Raw genomic sequence first — 22150 nt, forward strand, 5'->3', positions numbered from 1 at the left:
GTTACGCACAGTCAAAGGTTATCCAATATGCTGACCGCTCATCGCTTTAGTCCTGAAATGTCTGTAGATGGTTTTTATTTGGTTTCAATAAATCAAGAATAGCTTCAAATTGCTGCGGTTGCGTTTTAGCCAAACCAATTAATAGACAGCATTTATTGTGACTGGCTCAATAGGTTATGGAGTCTGCTTCAACATATCGACCCTTCAACAGCCATTATATTCTTATACAACTCATACAAAATCATTTATGATAGTTCAATTTGAAATTTAGTCGATGACTTTATGAGCCGTCAACAGAAATACCTGATCTAAAAGTCTGTCAAAGGCACTATAGGTCAGAGGTCAGAGGCACTATAAGGGTCGACGGTTGATTGGAACTGATGAGAACCAATCATCAGTAACTCAGAGGATAAACCCCCTCAACATTCTGACACGGAATTGCCAAGAAGTTTGTAAAACATAATTAATAGATCTTCGTTGTATGCTAATTATAATATTACAATTTATTCACATAATAATTTTAGAATTAATTCACATTTCACTTGTTTATAATTCTGTTTGCAGTCAAATAAACTAATTTTTGCACCGCTCACTGTTTACCGGGTTCTAAAAATCAAATCTTTAGGAAAACCAATAATGAAGGAAAATATCTGCAAACTTGCTGGCAACTTCAACTGAGGGCAGCTAATCTCGGAGACTAATTTACTAGTGAATATCTACCTTAATCCCATCGTAATACTCCACGGTTATTGCCTATACAGCGCATATATTACCCAGAACCTGCAAATCTCTGTGTCTTAGTGCCTGAGAGATAATGAAGGTTTGACAGCGGTACACGGAAACCACCAATGGCTTCGGCATGTTCACTCACTTTCCCACAAATAGGTATACATGACTGTACAGACAATGTAAATGTATGACATGGCATGTAGACATGGCATTACAAGGTGACAAAAACGGCTTAAAAAGAGTTCCGTAAAAATATCTGGATGCTGATTCCATTTTAAGAGGGGACTGTGATGGGATATGTTACTCTAACCTCAGTAATCTTTATGCTTATGGTAATCCTAATTTTTTATTAGATTGGCTGGTAGACAAGTACACATGATTACACATGCCACAAATTGAGTGCATTGACTGATATTGTCATCAGACATGTCATACAAATATTTCTTCATCAATAAATTGAGACCAGCCTATAGTTCAAGGACAAGTCAAACCTGATGACTTGTCAAACACACAACCAGAAAACAGAGCTTGATACTAATTATTTGAGAGTTCCCATTAGTACTGATAGACATTGCCTTTTTTAATGTAAAATGCAGCTTTTCCTGAAGTTCTGGCGGGCAAATGTTTATTTTTTGACAGAATTGATAAAGATAATTTGTAAGGCAAACAATACATACTTCCATTTTGCTTATACATCAGTATCAGCACATCTTTATCTCTATCTCAACTTGTGAATAAAATGTCAAATTGATTGCTGACAGAATTGGCTAAAATTGCGATTGTCTGCGCGTAGTTTTAAGCAGGTTTCAACAAACCGAGTCCCTCAGAGCCCTCAAAGATAGACCAATCAAGACAAAGAGCTTTATTTATAGCATGAAATTACATGTGATGTTTCATGGGTCTCTAAAAAAAAACTCAATAACTGAAATTCAAATATTTTTTGCAAACAAGTTGTTATGAGTTCCTGAATGCATTTTACTTACTGCTTAATATGCACTTACTGAGTCTGCTCTTCAGGCTAATCGATAATTTTGGAGCTGTGTCGCTGTGCATGTGTAATAACACCAAATAGCTCAATCTGATCTGTTTTAAAAAAATACCTGTTCTAATTTTAGGACAAATACAATTTGTATATATACTACAAAAAGTGTTAAAATGTGCTCTATGAAGAATTGAACTGCTGAATTTAACGAAGGAGAAACAGCTAGCACTTCTGATTGCAATCACGGCACAGGTGTACAACCGTGTCTGGTGAAAAAATAGATGGGGTGTTTAAATGAGCTCACTATTAAATAGGTCAAGGCCATTCCATAATTGACAGCTGCACAGATTATGGTATTACCAAAAGCTTACTGCGAAGGCATGTAATATAGTCCCACGACCAAACGAGCGGATGCTAAGTTTGGGAGTTTTTATGATAAATGCATGTGCACACAACTTACGAAAATTATTCATCAACAATGAGACGAACTCTTGTATCAAAATTTCTTCAACAAATTTAACCATCGTTTTGTAGAGTCGTTAAAGTATAATAACGATACAAAACTCATACAAACCTATTTAAATATGTTACCATGTCTTTGTAAACCGTCAGCATTATCTTAAAACTTACCCATCTGATCGGATTATACATAAATAGACAGATTTATTTGGATGAAAATCGTTATTAAAACTTGCTAAGCCTCACTTTTTTTTTCAAAGTTAAGACCCGAAATTCAAACGCCGAGCGACAGGAAATAGAACGATTAAATCGTGCGCATTTCACGAAAAAAAACGTGCACATTTCACCAGTCTATGGCATTGTCGAAGGTTTCTGTAATTAACGTAAAAGTACTGAAATCGTTTCATTTTTGCCGATTGCAAAGTATCTGACAAATTAGATACATTTGAGTACTTTGGTATTCTAACTGATATCCAACGCAGTGTAAGTAAAGGAAATGACGATGATATTTTTTCTAATGATTCTTATGAGATTACGATATTTAATTATAAGTTTGGATATTCTTCTTGATATTTCTTGATATTGTTAGCTATGACGTTTTGAAATGTAAAGAAAATTGTGCATTGGTTTTCTATTATTACTGTATTACTATTACTAAGTTTGTGATATTCTTTTTGATACTTTTTGATATTGTTAGCTATGACGTTTTGAAATGTAAATAAAATTGTGCATTGGTTTTATATTATTACTATATTAATAATATTGGCTATTCAAATAATATCAGTGCATTTTACTTCTAATATTGGCCAATATTGCATTTCTCCTATTGCAGGGGGAGAGATATAAACATATAATCTTTTCCTTTCATTATTGCTGTTTGATGTACATAATAACACCCACACCCAGTACATTACAGTTACCATTGCAGTTATCCTATTGCACTGCAGTGCCAATTGACTGCTAATATTGCATTTCTCAACCATCAGTACCCTTTCTTTTTTCCAATATCACTTTGGTCGTGGGCTGTATGACAGTGGAATTTCTAGTTTATAATATCACCAATAAATCTCCCAATATCACCAACATTCACCAATAAATGTACTCATTCTCTATAATTACAGAAATGAATGTAACTTTTCTTCATGTGGTTGACTCATGTCATCTGATGTTTTTACGACATTTTAGTATTTTGTAACGATTTTAAATATTTTTGGGGTCAGCAGCAAGTATAAGTGTGTCAGATAAGGAAATATTCTAGTTTATATCAGTATGCATGAATTATCTTGATATGAACTTCCTAGCACCTGACGAATACAAACAGAGTTTTGAACAGAAAACAAATTATATATTTAAAAATGTACAAATTATTATAAATGCTAGTTTTTGTCTGCACATTTAGTTTGGTTTTTGTAAGTACCCTTGGCTTAGTAAAGAGAACTCTTAAGTTTTTTCACAGAAGTTCAAAGTTAAGCGTAGGGTGGCAGCGGGGTTACCATGCTTCAAGCATGGCTACCTGTACATGCCTTACTGTAGAATGAAAAAGCCTTTTTCGTTTCAACGATAATCAGAGATAATGGCAAGTTTTTCAGAACTAGCTGAAGAAATCAGGCCAATAGTTTAATTGTATGGAGCTTATTTCTCGATATTACAAGCTCAGTGCACTTTTCAACATGGCCGCATCATATCCATTCTAATCACACCCACGAGATGATGAATGCCACTACACTTTTGATTGCATATCTTGAGTTTTTCTATGCGGTTCAGTGACTGACATTAGACATATGTGGAGTAATGAGAAGGGCTGAATCGAAACGAGAGGCTGTCATGTGTAATTAGCTGACGATATTAGCTAATGAACTTGTCTGAATGGAAAGTCACACGTAGCTGAAGGAGAGGTTACAGCCCTCTTATGTACTATGACTAGTATTTGACACCAGCAAGGTGATGACTTAGACAGACACGTAGCTGTAGGAGAGGTTACAGCCCTCTTATGTACTATGACTAGTATTGGCACCAGCAAGGTGATGACTTAGACAGACACGTAGCTGTAGGAGAGGTTACAGCCCCCTTATGTACTATGACTAGTCTTTGGCACCAGCAATGCAATGAATTAAAAAACATGCTGATACAATGAGCTTTCACAAGCGAATACAATCACATCTTTAACAAATAAATTTAAGGGCTGTTCAATATAAAATAGTAAAATAGACATTTTTTTTATAAAATTATTAGAGGCTGATCTGGTCAATCTGAAATCAAGTTCTCATCTGTGCATATAAATATTGACAGGTAATAAAATGTGTCGTGTGGTCTGTATGGCCTTAGCCTGTATAAACTCAGCAGTACAAATCACAATCCTGGGTGTTTTATGACCTGTCTTAGTATTTCATCAAGACCTTGAGAGGATTGAAGGTAATTTGGTAAAACATTCACTAGTAATCCTAGTAGCACCTCAGGTACACTGCTCAGTTATGCCTCAGGACAAGCAATCAGTTTTATGGATGATGTCTTTATTATCAATGATATTATTATAATGCATAGTAAATGTTTTTGTAATTTCAGATTGTATAGCCAAACCATACATGTAGATGGATATGGTTTCTTAAAATGTTAATAAGGAACGGCAGATGGTGCGAGGGTATGTGTGAGATTTCGAGCAAGCACGATAAGAGGAGAGTATTTGATTATCTTAGAAAAGAAAATAAAAATGGTATCACCATATTGTTCTGATTAAAAATAATTTAATTCAAACATATATATAATATATTATATAACACAACACTAGTAGGTAACATATTCTAGCTGCCATATAAAAATCGCCCATTGATCTAGAGTTGCAAATATGTTGTCTTGAATGGAGGCTCATAACCTACTGGCTCTTGGTTGCATGGGGTAACAAAGCACTGGAGACTGCAGCTGCATGCAGAGAAGGAGCTCCGCCTAAAAGAAAAATTGTTGTGGCATAAATTAAGCGGGTAGCTAGGAATTGTCCACAGTTGGCATAAACCAAGCATGGTGCCAGAAGTTCTCTGCATGTTATACAATTATAGAATTTAAAAGTTAACTGAGTAACTTACTATATACAATAGAACAGCTGATTTAAAAAGTAAATTCAGCATTTATATATCACTGAACGCTCGCAGACCACAATGCACATACATGTATATTAATAGACTACTGAATGCCCGGGTAATAATAGTCTTTGCACAGAACATTTATTTTTATTCAACATATAACAACAGTTACCATTCTAATTTTCAAACTTCATATCATGAGAAGAGTGTTTTGTGCAGTTTAAATAAATTAAACGAAAAAATAAAACAACTGTAAAGGTTTTCAAACTTTGTCAAAAAACTGTCTTTCAAACTTCATATCATGAGAAAAAACTTTTGTGCAGCTCAAATAAATTAAGAAACAAAATAAAACAACTATAAAAGTGTTTAAATGTAAATATGAAATAATTAGCAAGTAATAGCTAAATTAAGCCTGTTTTGCTACGATTACAATAAAAGATGATTTGATACAATTAATACAAACTGAAAAAACAAAATAAAAATCCTGAATATGTTGAATTAATAATAACAATTTGTGCATAGAAGTGTGTGTATAAAAAAGGTTACTTTTCTAGCAGAAGTTATCTATCAAAACTTTGAATACGACAGATACTGGTACCTCTCGATACTAGTACAAATGTAAAAATGAAATATCGGACTGTCTTTGTCTGGTACTTTGTCTGACCGAACGGAGAAAGAATGTAGAGGCTATTCCGACTCGAGATAATAATATTGTCCACATGAAAAGTGTTAGCCTATACTGATTTAGCAATCGAATCTTACGAAAAACCGGAAATAGAAGTGTAACGCACATTTGAAATTGAAACGGCAATTGATAATTTTAAATTAAAAAATAGGTAATAGTAGCAAAAAAATTAGTAATTAAACAATTTCAAAAAATAACAAATGCAAAAGGCAATATTAGTTAATAGTCAAAAGTACACATTTGGCGTGCACTTTTGCACCGTATGCGTGTGCACACGGTATATGATAAGAGTGTTAGAATGCGAGGGATTGTATAGCTCAGTGTTTAAATGCTTGGTTTTAGACTTGTGGTTGCAGTCTTCGTGAGTTTAAATCCAACAGGCAGCGAGCTTTTCATTCCAATATTATAATAACTATAACTGGACAGGTGGACATAAAAACAGAAGATGATGATGAACTTCGAGATTTATAGGAAAAGGAAATGACATAATGTTATAATTTTTTGATTAATCCATTGAGAATTCAGATCTCTTCACTTTAGCATTATAGCAAATACTCAAAGTATTTTACTAAAATGATCTCAGGAGCAAGAGGCAAAGACTAGGACTAACACAAATTTGATGAAGAACAGGTCGATGAGAATCATAAACACAGGTGAGATGTTGTTTATGATTGATCATTTCCAATCATTAGATTTCAATCAGCCCATATAAACTGGCAATATAGGACAGGTTTTATCTGTCACGTAGCATTTTAAAGTGGCTTTTTGCCTGTCAACAATAAGATACCATAACCTATCGAGTCGTCAACAAAGGTCAAAGGTTAGTGAATGCTCCAAATGTGCATCAATTTGATCAGCTCTGTGAAACAATCAATGTACATACGGGTATGTTGGACTAAACATGCGCAAACTAATTAAGAACAAACATCTTGTTTCTATTAATCTACATATGTATGTAAATCTAAGTGTTTGTTATATCTCCAGTTATTCTCACGGTTAAACTACAAAGACTCACGACTAGCTATGATAATGCGTATTATGAGCCTCAGTCTTACAGCTTTTTTCTTTTGTTTTAGCTACTATTGTTTGAGGCATGAGGCCACCATACTACGAAATAATTGTTTATTTTAGTACGCTTGGAGATCTCGATTGCATGCAAGATCACGACACATAACGATTATAAGTACAATTATTCCAGACTGCAGCAAGCTGCCTGTGTGGCTTAGTGGTAACACGCTTAGCTTCACATCCATGCATCTGCCAAATGTATAGGTTTGATTCCTGTGAAGTGTAATCATTTTTCTTAACGTCAAGAGGAAGGATGGACACGGTTCTTATTATAGTAATGATTTAGACTAGCTCAAGTTACTCTAGCTTAAGTTACTGAAATTCATTGGGTAAAGAAACTTGGCTAATGGCAACTACATTACCTGCCACTGTTTATAAGCTTGTTTTTATTTCTCGTGCAATGCCGGACATTTTCTGAGAAAAAAATTTTTTATTACCCGTGAAACGCTTTGAGTTCAGTTAGAAAATATAATGAATAATGATTTTTGATAATGGTTAACAAATGAACACAATGGAGTGTTCTTTCAGCATGACCTATTGTCAGTAGCAACTTCTAATAAGCTTCAAGCATTAAAGATGCTTGATATTTGTTCATAATGCTTCTGTATATCAAGCATTCATTACACCATCTACCAACCGAATCTGGTACATCCACCACTCTAAATAATCTTCTATGTCACCCACAACATCGTTTGCCACACCATCCACTACATCATTTGTTGCACCAAGCATTGTGCCATTCACTACACAATCTGTTACACTTTCCACTAGACTTAGTACAGTTGAATGTTTCATCAAATGATTAAACCCAAAAGAAATATTTTTAGATACACTAACAATTAAGGTTTATATTTTAAAAGAACAAATGACCTTCTCCAAAAAGACATAAAACTATCAAAGGTAAATTTGTCATTAAGGAGTCGTTTCCACATACCAGAGAACATAAAGAGGACTCGTCTCCCTTTAAACACTTCTGGCTTGTCATTGAGAAGACCCTGCAAGCCGTAGGCAGCCTTCCCAGTGTATGTTGGGTCAAGAATTACACCGGTATTCGCTGCAACTTGACCTATGAACTCTGTGATAAAAGATAAGAAAAATATTTTAACATTTGTTGAAGTGATCCATGTAGCAGACCCGTTGGCAGATACCATAAATATAATAAGAGTGTTTTGCATGATGCTATGCAACCTCTGGGTCTGTAAAGTTAAAATTGCTGCCATGTATCAAAACTTGAACACCTAGCTGCTGCGAAAGAACTATCAACTGATGAATGCTCTTAAGGATTATAGTCAGCCCTGATATATGTGCCGCATAAAGACGATGAGTGTGCCGATAAAATAAGAATTCTAATAGGAGCAAGCATTACTAAGACCAGTCAAATGTTCCCACAAACATAAGGTTAATAAAAATAATGATTGGCTAAGCATTATTAGGGCATGCAATGCGAGTGGGATCATGTCCTTTCGGGCAATACAAAATGTATACAATCATCCACAAGCAGTAAGTTCTCGAGAAAGTGTAAACTGTGAAAGTGTGAAATTCATGCAAAAACAGAGCTTAAGGATTTCAAGAATAGTTATTTTCAAAGCGAGCTGCAAGGTGATGAGTATAATTTCCCTATTAAAGATCTCTGTACGTCAACTGTCTAGTGTATAGCATTAGAACAGCCTCTGGCCATACAACTGGAACCCCTTCCGTTCATCATGACTATCTTGTTCCGATGGAAACAACCAGAGTAATCTGTGCCACATTTTTTAGCGCGTCAAAAGTTGGTGTGGAAGATTTCAAAAGCACAAAAAGAAATTCTACATTTTCATTATACAAGAAGTAGTCTTTGTTCTGATCATACTAACCTAGTTCTTGAGGTTGGTTGATACCATAACCAAGCCCCTCATAGCCACCATGAAAACTGGCTATATCTGTGGCAGTTACACCAGTTATACCGAGTCCATCCAACATATCATTGAGAACTTCCTCTGGATCACAGCTCATGCCCACCTTTATACCGTGGACTCTAAGGAAAACAAACATCTGTTGACATTGATTATCTACCAGTTTTGATTTTACTCTACTCCAACATAGTAATTTTATTTGGTGTATTAAATTATGATAACCGACAAGCCGACTTATTTCTCAAATAGTCTCTTACATGTATACAGCTCTAGCCTTGGATTCATTCTTATTATTACTGGAACACAGTGTAAAATATTTAGATAGGCTATTGTTGTCATGCACAAGGTGGAAGCAATACATCCTAATACCCAGACAAGCTCATTAAACAAGCTATGAGAACAACTGTAAAAAGATTTACTACCCCTTACTCCATCTACCTTCTACTTGCACATTTCACTTACCCGTACTATGACATCACTATAAAAATAACATGATGAAGACATTATAACTGAAAGAGCAGTAAACCCTCATGTTATACTTACACGTATAAGGTTAAAATGAATTAATAATTAAAATTAGATTAAAATAATTTGAAGGTTAAAATAATTACTACCGACATGCACAGACAAGCTTTACATTGTGTACTGGAAAGTTTTGGACATATTCTGATATTTCTCTTGTAGACGCAGATGAAAATGTGCCAGTTAAAGTCACATGTGCATACACTAACTAAAGGGCTGAGACTGAGAGACAGTCAACTGTACGAGTTGTACCCACCCACCTGTCAGTGAGAGAGAGTGAGAGAGAAAGTGAGGGGGAGTGAGAGAGTGAGACATTATCCTGTTGGTACAACAGAGAGAGAGATATACATACCAGTAGTCCAGTATAGGCGTTGTACCCACCTATCGATACAACAGAGAGATATACACACCTGTAACCAGAGCCAGTAAGGTAGTTGCCAATCGCCAGACCTGACACAGTAGCCGCCGTTCCGCTAACACAGACGAGGTCATCTAGCTCGATTCCCTAGCAACGAGTTGTTTCATTAGGTACTTGGGCCGAAAAGTTTGTAGTACGATACATACATCAAGACACATGCACATTCATGTATATGTGTACATAAATAATGTGCGAAGTGAAGTCAAAATACCCTAGCAATACTTATTGCAGGCAAATGACCTTTTCAGCAAGGCATCAATTCATCTATTTATCTAAATCGAGCTAGTCCATTTCACATAGCAAGTGTTCACAATTATTAAATCACATGTGCAACAATCGCTCTGGCGGTGTTCCACACATTCCACATATCAAGAAGGGTCAATGCACTAAACAATCCATTCTGTGCGCATGCTGTCCTTGCGCAGTAATTGTCAAGTTTGAAGACCGTGCCAAAAATGAGTGCAGTGTGGTAAATTGCACATTCCTTAGACAGAGATAAGCTATATGGGAGGATTTCAAGTTCTGCACTTATATGGCCATGGAATCATTATGACAGCCAGACGAGCGAGCGGCCGTGTCTATCAAAAGAAATCATCGAGTCAATCATAAATTTATTCAATTAAATAAGGTAATGAAGTATGTGCCTTTGCAGCTAGAGGCACTCCTCTTTTTATACCAATCACATCACAGCTTAGGGCACTCCCCTTTCTAAACCAACCACATTATAGCTCGACGCACTCCCCTTTCTACAGCAATCACATTACAGCTTGAGCCACACAATAATAGCAGTTCTATCTTTCATGATTTGATATTCAGGATGATGCAGTCTCATAGCGTCTCCTAACCTACCTGATCTCGTCTCCTAACCCACCTGATCTCGTATCTCCTGGAAGCACTGAATGTAGCCCCAGATTCCAATGAGATTTGAGTCTCTATTGTGAATAATGCTGCTCAGCTCACCTGTGCTCTCCCTGAAGCAAAAACACTAATCAACAATTTGCTAGAAGCGGCCATCCTCATCATATGCAAAAATCATAATGAAAGCTTCTGTACATTTTTAATAAGATTTTTTGATAAGGTGAAACAGAATTATTAACTATATTCTAGCCCTAGCAATACAGGAGTTTAATCCGATTTCTTACACACAACTGAAAAGATGTCTAACTACTGATATTTAACTAACCAGTATCTATATGCAGCAAATTAGCTTTCAAGTTATTTCAAAGAGTACACAATGCTCTGAACATAGGCGCAAGTTGGCTCTGATGTACGCTAACAATAATAATTAAAATACGTAAAGCATATTTAAGAGGAAACATGAGTTTTGCAGGCAAAAAGCTGCACTCAAGTACTATCTGTAAATATTGTGGGCAATTATCAAACATTTACCAAACAGGCAAACATTTGACAGTTTGTATACATGTTCAAGTAACACCAAGCCTGTCCATATATCACGTGAACACAGAGTTGGCACCACAGCTCATCAATTCACAAACAGAATAATTTGACAAATAATGACATCGTGACATAAAAAACGCAACAGCACATTCTGATCCATGACTTATATACAAGATGTGACACATGACCTACATACAAGGTATGATATACGACCTATACACAAGGCGCACATGTAAAACACCTGCATCTCTGTTCGATTTTAACAATTGAGTTTACTAATGCTCTTCAGCCATACCATGACTAGCCAACCGTAGGTAATATCATTAGGTTCTCAGATGAGCAGAAGCATCTGTCAAGCAGAAATAACAAGTTCACTTACTTTATTTGCTTGGCAAGCTTCTCCATGTGCGTGCAGGCCTCGGTGTAGGAAAGCGTGTCGATCACACACATATCTGCTCCAACCATTCTATTTATTAGCATGTTTCCATCACTGCTCAGAGCTGACACCTCCTAGAAACATACCAGGCACACTGACACTTTCTCATGTTGTAGTCGGAACAGACACCTTTGACACCTGGCATTTTCTTGCAACTCATGGACTAATAGCCGTGACATTTTTACACCTGATAGTGCTGTGAGGTTTACACCAACATTCAACAGTGACATCTGGCACTTTCTACTACGAATAAAACTGTCACACCTTATATCTGTTAATTTTATATTTCACAGTTACTCTCAGCCCTGTAACAAAAACTTACATATATTATAATCAAGGGAGTCATCAATCCCAACAATTGACATATGTGTGTGTCAGGTGAATTTATAAGCCTGCAGTAGGTAAGATTCATCAGTTTTTGAACGAAGTTCTTTCGATAAATTTACCTTCTCCTTGCTCATCAAGAAAAGATGAGCTTTCAAGCCAAGTTCAGCACAAGCAACGGCAGTAGCTCGACACTGGTTACTCGTTACTGTGCCTGTTGTAAGGATGTGCTTGCAAGACCTTTCCATAGCCTCAGCTATTACAAACTCCAACCTCCTCACCTAAAGACATAACAATAGCCTTAATCAACAAGCAAGGCAAGCTTAGGCTATTCTAGCACAGTTTTAAAAATGTCCACAAATATTTCTATATGTCAACATATGTCAGCATATGTCAACATATGTCAGCATATGTCAACATATGTCAGCATATGTCAACATATGTCAGCATGTAAATAAGCAACAAAACCATCTACTGTACAAACCTATGATAAGAGCGCTTAAAATTTCAGTCAGCAGAGAAGCAACGGATAGCTTGATGCAAGGACAAATGTAAAACATGATAAGCAAACAGTGCGTGTCTCAGTACATCGGTTAGCAACAGATTAAGACTGTCTTTATTCAATGTTGAGGGACACATTACCTTATTTCCTGTCATCAAACTTCCTGTCAAATCACCTCGTTTGACATAGACTTCGAACTGCTCAGGCGTCCCTGGAAAGTTCCATCTCTGTATTGGAGTCGGCTTTGTGGCGAGCTATAAGACAAAATAAGATATGAGGATATCAGTTTGATGAAGAGAGACTCGAATTGAAGTAAATATAAATTTCATGTACTCTGATGGGCCCTCTAGATATCAAGAATCATGCATTTAGTGTTTTAAGAAAGCAGTAATTAGACGGGAGAATGATAAATTTTTACAACAACACCAAATGATTTCTATAAGAATTATGATAATTAAGTTGTTTTTTGGCAATGATAGACGTGTCGATATATAAACCTACTAGATTTGATAATTAATATTATATTACTGTAGCAAAAGTCCATAAATGATTATTATCATGAAAATTTTATGTCTTAATAAATTACGACAAAGAGAAGATTACAGTGTCTGAAGAAGACACTGTAAACAGTGTCTGAAGAAGACACTGTAATCCTCTCTTTTTATACGTCTTAATAAATTACGACAAAGAGAAGATTACAAGATCTGTCCTTCATCGATCAAACTCTCATTCACAAATGACAAATACAAGAATAGTACACCGGAATATCAAACCTGAACGAAGTGTTTGGGGATATGTTGGAGATGACTCGCCCAACTTGGGGGAGTGTACTTGACCAATCTCTCAGACATCTTCTGCAATGTGCATGCAGGTGATATCCATGATTCAAATAAACTAATGTTAGATTTTAAGTCAGTTGTTGCGATGAGCTAGCTGTTCTTGACTGTCTATTGTGAGGCAGAGTCAACACCAATATCACACACATGTAGATACAGTATCTTGTATTAGATGCTGTTTATACGCTGCTGGTTCAGATATAAACACCTATGGCAGTCTCAAACAACCACTGGCAGCATTTCCAGCAAACCTTTACATGTCTAGTGTTATTAAAGCCTGTGAGTTATTGAGATTTCATTACGTACAAACTTTCAATCAAACTTTACACATGACCAATGGTTTTGTAATTAATCAAATTAGTGCTGTATGCATGCGCAATGACAAGAATAGCCACATAAGAAAGGTAGTACATGTATTGATAGTTAATAACAAATCTACCTCGTTAAACCAATAGAAAGGAAACAAAAACTTATGATATCATTTTAGTGTAATACTATGAATGGTATAAAGTGAACAGTCAAATATGTTTTTGAGTTTACAGGTTAACGCTTAACATCTTTTGCTATTATTTACATCCGATACAAATGGCTTCATAAGTGATTACTGAAATATTTACTTACTATAAGAATTATTTACAACTGGATTCATCTACCTCTGATAAACTACAAAAGTTATCTTTATCAATATGCTTTCAATAAACTGGGTTTAAAAAGAATAACACAAATGAAACAATGACCTGGCAAGCCTTGTCTCACTCGAGTCAATGACCAACTTATATATTGATACATATCAAATATTACCATAGCTAGATGCCATTTGTAAACTGAAGTAGAACAAGTAGTCATTATTGTACACTTTTAATAATTGTTAGTTCATTCAACGACGAATAACTAATCTCTTTGGCTATAGAGACTAACCGCAACTCAAACAGAGACAATGGTTTGAAACGTCTTCAGAATAATGCATGAAGAGATGTTATTGGCAACTCCCTGTGGCTTCAACTTGGTTCATAAATCTGTCTGAAGAACTAGTTGACTACAATCCGCTTTTTTGCAAAAAACATGGCAAAATCCTTGGCATTAAGCTTCAAATTCGTTTTTCTCAACGTTTATTTAATATTGGACTAAATTGAATTTGCTTACATATGAATTTGCTCATTCTAACCTACCTAGACATGACAGTAGAAAATTATGTTTGCTAGAAAACTTTTACATTTTGATAAAAAAACATTGTAGTTTTATAATATTCTAACAAACATGTGCACTATACACATTTAGTCAAGCAATGTACGAGTTTTATAAGCTATCACATCCGTGAAAGTTTAAAAATGAACAAGTTATTATTTGCTGCATGCACAGTGATGATAAAACCGTCTGCCAAGTGAACTGGTAAAATCAATCATTAGAAACCTCTTTCAACTAGCGCAGTCAATGCTTAGCAAAAACAGATACGTTGTAAAACAGCAAATATGCAGCTAAAAAGATTACATGAATGTACTAAAATAAAAATTGGTGCAGTGCACTGAACAAAACAATCAAGAAAAAGCTGAAGATATGCAGTATCTTGCCTATACTGGTAAAGTTCTGAATCACACAAGTGACTGTATAAGTTCAATCCGATTCACTGCTTTATCACAACGTTGAATCTTCCTTCGCTGCTGTCATGAACTAATAAGTGGCAATTAGCGGCAGGGGTACGAGCATTTCTCTTCGGCTCATAACGTTGAGTCCGCCTTTTAGTATATGTAGGCCCGCCCATTGCCATCGCTTATCAGATCGCAAGTGCTACGGGATCTCTGTCGCCTTAACGGATGTCGTTGAGCTAATTATTTTCTTATCTTATTTACGACCAAAAATAGATTCATTTCAGTTACCCAGTGTTGTACAGTTTCACTGTACGAAACTGTATGTGAAACTATACGGCTCTGCAGCTACCAAATTGCGTGTATGCGCCAAACATGTGTTTTGAGCGTACACGCATTTCAGTTAGCCGAAATGAATCTATTTGTGGTCGTAAATAAGATAGGAAAATATCAAGCTCAACGACATCTGTTAGGGCGACAGCCGTAGCACTCGCGATCTGATAAGCGATGGCAATGGGCGGGCCCAGAGCCGTATGAAACTATACGACACTGGGCGGGCCTACATATACTAAAAGGCGGACTCAACGTTATGAGCCGGAGAGTAATGCTCATACTCCTGCCGATGTTAGCTAATTGCCACTGATTAGTTCATGACAGCAGCGAAGGAAGATTTAACGTACATGTAATTGTGCATACCGTAAAACATTAAAAAATTACGCACCGTGGAGTTTAATTCCGGATAACCCAACCTAAACCGAATGTCAAAAAAAATTTATTATCAAGGTTTCCATGATAGTTGGGTTACTCCTGTCAAGAGTGAGAAAATGTTTCACTTTTTCTTTGTTACTCACTTTTTTTGTGATTGTGACGCATCCATCACATTGGGTTTACAATGACGTAGCCTGAATGACTGCTAAATGTGATGCATAATACTGCAGAGCATGAAACGTTATATTTTGGTATTAGATGCTTATAATGAATGAAATATTAATATTTACATGTTTGATGGCCTTTGATAGACATTAGCAATATCTTTTTAAAAAATTTGCATTACTGTTTCGTAACAGAAGTAGAGAAACTGCCCTAATGATTGTACGGATAAAAACAGTTACGTTCCACAACAAAACCAAGCCGAACATTGTAATGTCTCTTGCGTGTATATATATACATGTATATATATATTTATATATGCGTAGAAGTTTGCAGTTTAAAGTACAGTTTATTCTCTGCATGTAACTATGTCTATACCGACTATACGCATACACAATACAACTCTAAGTCATTCAACTCCTATTACAACTGTCATCATCACACATAGTCTGATGAAAATGATGATGCAATGTCAATATACATATTGAGTAGACAACTCCGACATTACATCCTTCCTTTCGTTTATAGACGAATAGATCATTCGGAACAAAACATTTATCAAACAAATAGAACGCGGCTGTATGAAATAGTGATCAACCAGACCACTTAGTTTAATGTTACAATTAGACTGCTGTCCGCATCTCTGTTAACCTGTCACATAATCCTTCAAGTAATGCGGGGGCTGGGAGTGACGACTGGATCTCCTGGGTTCATTTGCCCCAGGATTAGGATAGTCTGCATTAGGTGGCGTATCAATATCAGTGTTAGCATTAGATCCCTCTGCCCCATCAATTGGCTCATCATCAACATGTGTCATTTGGTAAGGTTGTAGCCTAGGGTCCTGCGAACCTGGTGACATCACTGGCATCACGTTTGTCCTCGTAATAGGTATCTGCTCATTCCTATTCTGTGGGACTTGTCTTCTGTCTCTATCTAAAACATCAACAGTAGCAGGCTGCAGATACGGTTTGGTATGATGGACATTGCGCCTAAAGATTCTACCATCCCTGGACTCAAGAACTAGTACAGGCCCACAGACTTCACGAACCCTAAATGGATCACTATGAAATGGAGTCTGGATTTTATTAGGATTTTCCCTCCTTAACAACACTAGATCCCCACATTTTGTTTCATGAAAATGTCTCCCATTGTTTTTCCCTTCTACCATGCTGTGCTTACGCTCAGCGTCATTATCTCTGCATTGCAGTTCAGCGTTGTGAATGTCATTAATATGTGGCAATTTAGTACGCAGTTTTCTACCAAATAACATCTCAGCTGGGGATTTACCTGTAATGCTGTGGGGTGTGTTGCGGTATGCCACTAAATACTTTTGTACCTCGACTTTGTAATCTGCTCCTTCAGCATACGCAATTTTTTATGCGCTTTATTATTGACCTGTTTTGTCTTTCCACTTCTCCGTTTGCCTCAGGCCACCTAGGAGTCACCAGATGGTGGTGGATCCCCATGGAAGTCATGTACTGCTTAAACTCATGTGAGACGAGTTGAGGACCATTGTCACTTTTGATGTATACTGGCAGGCCATGCACATCAAATATCTTGGACATGATCTCAATGATTTTGGTGCTAGTGATTGTTTTATGTACTCTATTTCATACCAGCGGCTATAATAGTCAACTATAACAAACAGGTAGTCGCCATTTGGCAATGGTCCCAACAAGTCACACGCTAGCTTCTCCCATGGCCCATTAGGCAAATCTGTGACCCTAATAGGGTCCCTATTGGTGGGTGAACCTGTTACCTGACACCCCTGACAATGCTTCACATAACTCTCAACATCGGCATCGATGCCTGGCCAATAAACTCTTGTTCTTAGGTTTCTCTTGGTACCCACTATACCTAAATGCCCCTCGTGCCCTAACTTGATCATGGCCTCTCGCAACTCCTTCGGGACCACTATCCTGTTGCCGCGGAGCACCAATTTACCAATAACACAAAGTTCATCCTTGAGAGTTCGATATATGCGCGGCACCTCTGACGGAAGATTATGAAATTGGCCAGACTCGAGAGCATTACGGACATGACACAACTCAGGATCAGTGAGAGAAGTTTTTTCAACTTCTTTAGCTGTTATGGCTGTGATACTATCTAGTACAGTGTGTCTGACATATAATTCAGTATCTTCAGTTGCCTTTTGAGGTTGCTCAAGCTCCTCCCTCTTATCGACAGCCTTTAACAACCTCGACAGTGGATTAGCAATGTTCTCGCTGCCTTTCACATATCTGACTTCAAAGTCATAACACTGCATTCTCAGCACCCATCTCTCTATTCTCATCGAAGTCCTCTTGGTCTTACTGCCATATATGACTTCCAATGGTTTGTGATCTGTTAGTAGTATAAACTTGACACCAAAGAGGTAGTGGTGTAGTCTCTCACATGCCCATACTATAGCTAGGGTCTCACGCTCAGTCTGCGTATAGCGTCTTTCGACATTAGTGAGGGCACGGCTGATGTAACAAACCACTCTTGGCCCTTTTTCTGAATATTGCACTAGCACAACCCCTAGACCAACTGGGCTGGCATCCATATACAGTAGAGTCTCCCCATTAATGTCAAAGTGGGCAAGTGTTTCATAATTGCTCAAGTCCTTTTTCAGAAGGTTGAATGCTTTCACTTCCTGTGTATTCATTGAAATCTCCGTTCCAGGGCTTTTTCGTAGTGTCAACTTTCTGAGGGATTCTGTCTTGTCAGAAAAAAATGGAATGAACTTAGAGCAATATCCAACCAATCCCAAAAAACTCTTAGGCTCTCCTACATTCCTTGGCATGCGGGCCTCACCTACAGCTTTGACTTTATCTTTCCCTGGGCTCACACCGTCACTTGATATATGGTGTCTTAAGAAGTCTATGCTTCTAGCACCAAAAACACACTTCTCCCTGTTGAGGGTCATGCCAGCTGCTTCCAAGCGCGTCAGAGTCTCAAGCAGCCTTTGATCATGTTCAGAACATGTTCTACCATGAATCACTATGTCATCAGCCATGTTGGCCACGCCAGAAATGCCTCGAATGATATTTGCAACCTCTCGCTGATAGATTTCTGGTGCCGCGCTAATACCAAACATCAGGCGTTTGTAACGGTATAAACCAATGTGGGTATTGAACGTTGTAATGTCTCTGGACTCAGGACTCAATACAAATTGGTGAAAGCCAAGTTTCAGATCTATTTTGGAGAAGAACTGTGCTCCATTCATGTCCCTCAAGAGTTCATCAACTGTTGGAACAGGGTAGTGGTGCCGAATTACTGCGGTATTGGCCTTTCTCATGTCAATGCACATCCTAATTTTATCATTGGCCTTTGGCACTATTACTACGGGGCTGACCCAAGTTGTTGGCCCTTCAACCTTTTCTATTATGTCAGACTCAACAAGCTCATTCAAGTGGTCCTCAAGTTTTCTCATCATTGCAAAGGGAATTCTACGGTATGATTGTGCTACTGGGGCCATATCAGGGTTAATAGTGAGACAAATTTCTTGTTTAGCCCTACCAATCAAGCCTGAAAATAGGTTTGGAAATTTGGAACTATATTCCTCTACTCCACAACTATCACCCTTACCTACCACTGCACTGCTACTATTACTGTTAGCAAACTTGACAAGGTTAAGTGCTTGCGCAGTCTCTACACCAAGAAGAGGTTCAGCACTTTCTGATATAACAACAAATCTTACGTCTGCTAGAGACTCGGCACCTAGATACACTGTGGCCCAGAATTGCCCCAAAACAGCCATGGGAGAACTCGACGTGTATGTATATATGTTTGGACCACCCTTTTCCTGTTTTGAAATATTGACCTGATTAGCTTTCATATGCTCCCAGGAGTCTTTACTTATGATATTGCAATCAGACCCAGTATCTATTATGAAGCTCACGCTAACCCCACCAACGCACAAATTTACCCTCCTTAATCCTACTTTTTGCACTGTACTACTCTGAAAACTAAAAGCAAGTTCTGAGTCCAGGGGTCTACCGCTAATATCTGTCTTTTGAGATTGGCCAGGAAACCCCCTTTCTACAACTGCATTGGCACTGTGTGTACTCGACTTGCACATAGATCTGAAATGATTTTTTCCATGACATTTAAAACATCGTTTGCCAAAAGCGGGGCACTCTCTGATTTTGTGTGTGGTGCCACATCTACCACATATTCTGTTACCTATTGTTCCATGCTTATCTGCCTCAGCTGTCACACTACCACTAGGATCACTCTGACCCTGTCTGTTATAACCAGACAAATCAGACTTGGTCCTATTCATCGCCACATTACCACTCATTTCTGTAGCGCGCGCATCCACAGCCTCATGCGTAGCTGCAATTCTTAGCAAGTTTGTAAGTGACAGGTCATTGCCTTGCTCTAGGAGTTTGCGCTTAAGCAAATCAGAAGTACATGTTTCCACTATGTGGTCTCGGATTTGTTCATTTAAGTCATAACCACAACTCGAACTGGCCTTTCTCAGCCTAGCACAATATTGTGATATACTCTCGCCAACTGCCTGGCTATGCCTACGAAACAAGTGCCTTTGAAATGTTATGTTTGGCTCAACTGTAAAATGGTCTGCTAGTGCTTTCTTAAACCCCTCATAATCGTCTCTTGCGGACTCAGCAAGGTTTTTACTAATCTCCCTGACTCGAGGTCCTGCATGAAATAATAACAATGCTTTTCTTTGAGCACGCATACCCTTTCTCTCATCCCCAGGCAAGTCAAAGATGCCTTTAGAATCTGAGAAGGCTTCGAACTCCTCAATCCACTGTGCCCAGGCTGCCGACACAGCACTAGCTTCCCCATCAGGATTAAAATGTGAGGTACCCCTATCCATAGCCACTACGCCACGCATACAAAAACCACTAGTGGCAGAGTGTCAGTGAAGGCAGAAAAGCAACCACCAAATACAGATGGACAGTAAATATATACTCAACTGGTCATGCATCAAGTCTGCCCGTTCAGCACTGTAGAGCCGCTCCAGAAATTTCTATCCTCGTCGCCATTGTAATGTCTCTTGCGTATATATATATATACATATATATATATATATATATACCTATATAAGCGTAGAAGTTTGCAGTTTAAAGTACAGTTTATTCTCTGCATGTAACTATGTCTACACGTATACACAATACAATTCTAAGTCATTCAACTCCCTATTACAACTGTGATCATCACACATAGTCTGATGAAAATGATGATGCAATGTCAATATACATATTGAGTAGACAACTCTGACATTACAAACATCACACTCGGTGCATGCAGTGTTAGTATTTTTGTTATGGCAGTGTTTGCTTCTGCCCCGCTGCTCCAGTTTAGCTGGCCAAACATCATCGCAGGGTGCCCGACGAATAATCATTGGTGGGCGAGGAGCCACTTCTGCTGATCGGCGACCGCATCTGTCAGTTTTCGTATTGATGAGTGCCGATGCCAGCTGGCCTTGAAATTGGCTGAGCTTTTGCATAATGTTTTTGCGGTAGCTGTAGAAGGGAGATATTTTTACGCACCGAATATAATATTGGTCAAGAATAAGTTAATAATTATCTGATGCAAAAGACAAATCAATAGATAACAGATGTAGGTAGATTGCACTGCTTAAAATAAATAAGCTCCATCCACAACTTTTTAGACTCCATTGATTGACTGCCAACATGGTTTTTGCTCGAGAAGCTGTGAGAGTCAGCTAATCCACACAACGCATGAACTCATTGAATTATTCGATACTGGAATCCAAACTGATGCAGTTACCCTTGATTTTTCCAAGGCCTTTGACAAAGTGTCCCAAAGCAAATTTTTATTCAAACTTACCCAAACTAATCTAGACGACAATTATCGCCTAGGTCGAGGATTGGCGGAAGGATCGCACGCGGACCATTTTTATAAATGAAACATATTCCAAACCATGTCCAGTTTCCTCTGGTGTGCTCTTTTTGATTTTTATAAATGATATGCCAGGGGCTATCAAGACCTCTAGACTCAGACTTTTTGCTGATGATGCTCTCCTATATTCCCAGATTGAGTCAGCCAGCGACTGCAAATCTTCAAGCAGATCTTAATTTGCTCATAAACTGGGCTATTAAATGGTAGATGGAATTTACCATCACAAAATATGAGACAACTTCTTTTTTTAGGTCTCATGAGAGCCTCTTTTTTCACAAATATCTTATGAAAGGGCAACAACTAGCTTATGTCAAACTATGCTTAAATACCTCGGAGTCATTATAGACAATAAAATCAACCTTAACCTTCACATAGAAAAGACTACAACTAAATCCTTATCAACACTACACATGCTCATAAGGTCCTTCAAAAGTTGCTCACCCAAAACCAAATCCCTCTCTTTTAAAACCATCTGCCACCCAGTTCTTGAATATT

General features: G+C 37.6%; 1 protein-coding gene across 1 annotated transcript; it reads right to left on the minus strand.

Annotated features, from left to right (window-relative positions):
• Positions 1-4674: 4674 nt before the first annotated feature.
• LOC137403714 (uncharacterized) lies at positions 4675-15061 on the minus strand. The gene is made up of 10 exons (XM_068089731.1): positions 14894-15061; positions 13263-13343; positions 12630-12743; positions 12110-12268; positions 11607-11737; positions 10701-10800; positions 9822-9916; positions 8851-9011; positions 7932-8072; positions 4675-5110 (listed from the first exon to the last, which is right to left on the minus strand). Exons 2-10 carry the CDS (start codon positions 13338-13340, stop codon positions 5040-5042), a joined length of 1050 nt encoding a protein of 349 aa, XP_067945832.1. The 5' UTR covers positions 13341-13343; positions 14894-15061; the 3' UTR covers positions 4675-5039.
• Between the last annotated feature and the right edge of the window lie 7089 nt (positions 15062-22150).

This window comes from Watersipora subatra, chromosome 1 (genome assembly GCF_963576615.1).
Source record: "Watersipora subatra chromosome 1, tzWatSuba1.1, whole genome shotgun sequence".
Lineage (NCBI taxonomy): Eukaryota > Metazoa > Bryozoa > Gymnolaemata > Cheilostomatida > Watersiporidae > Watersipora > Watersipora subatra.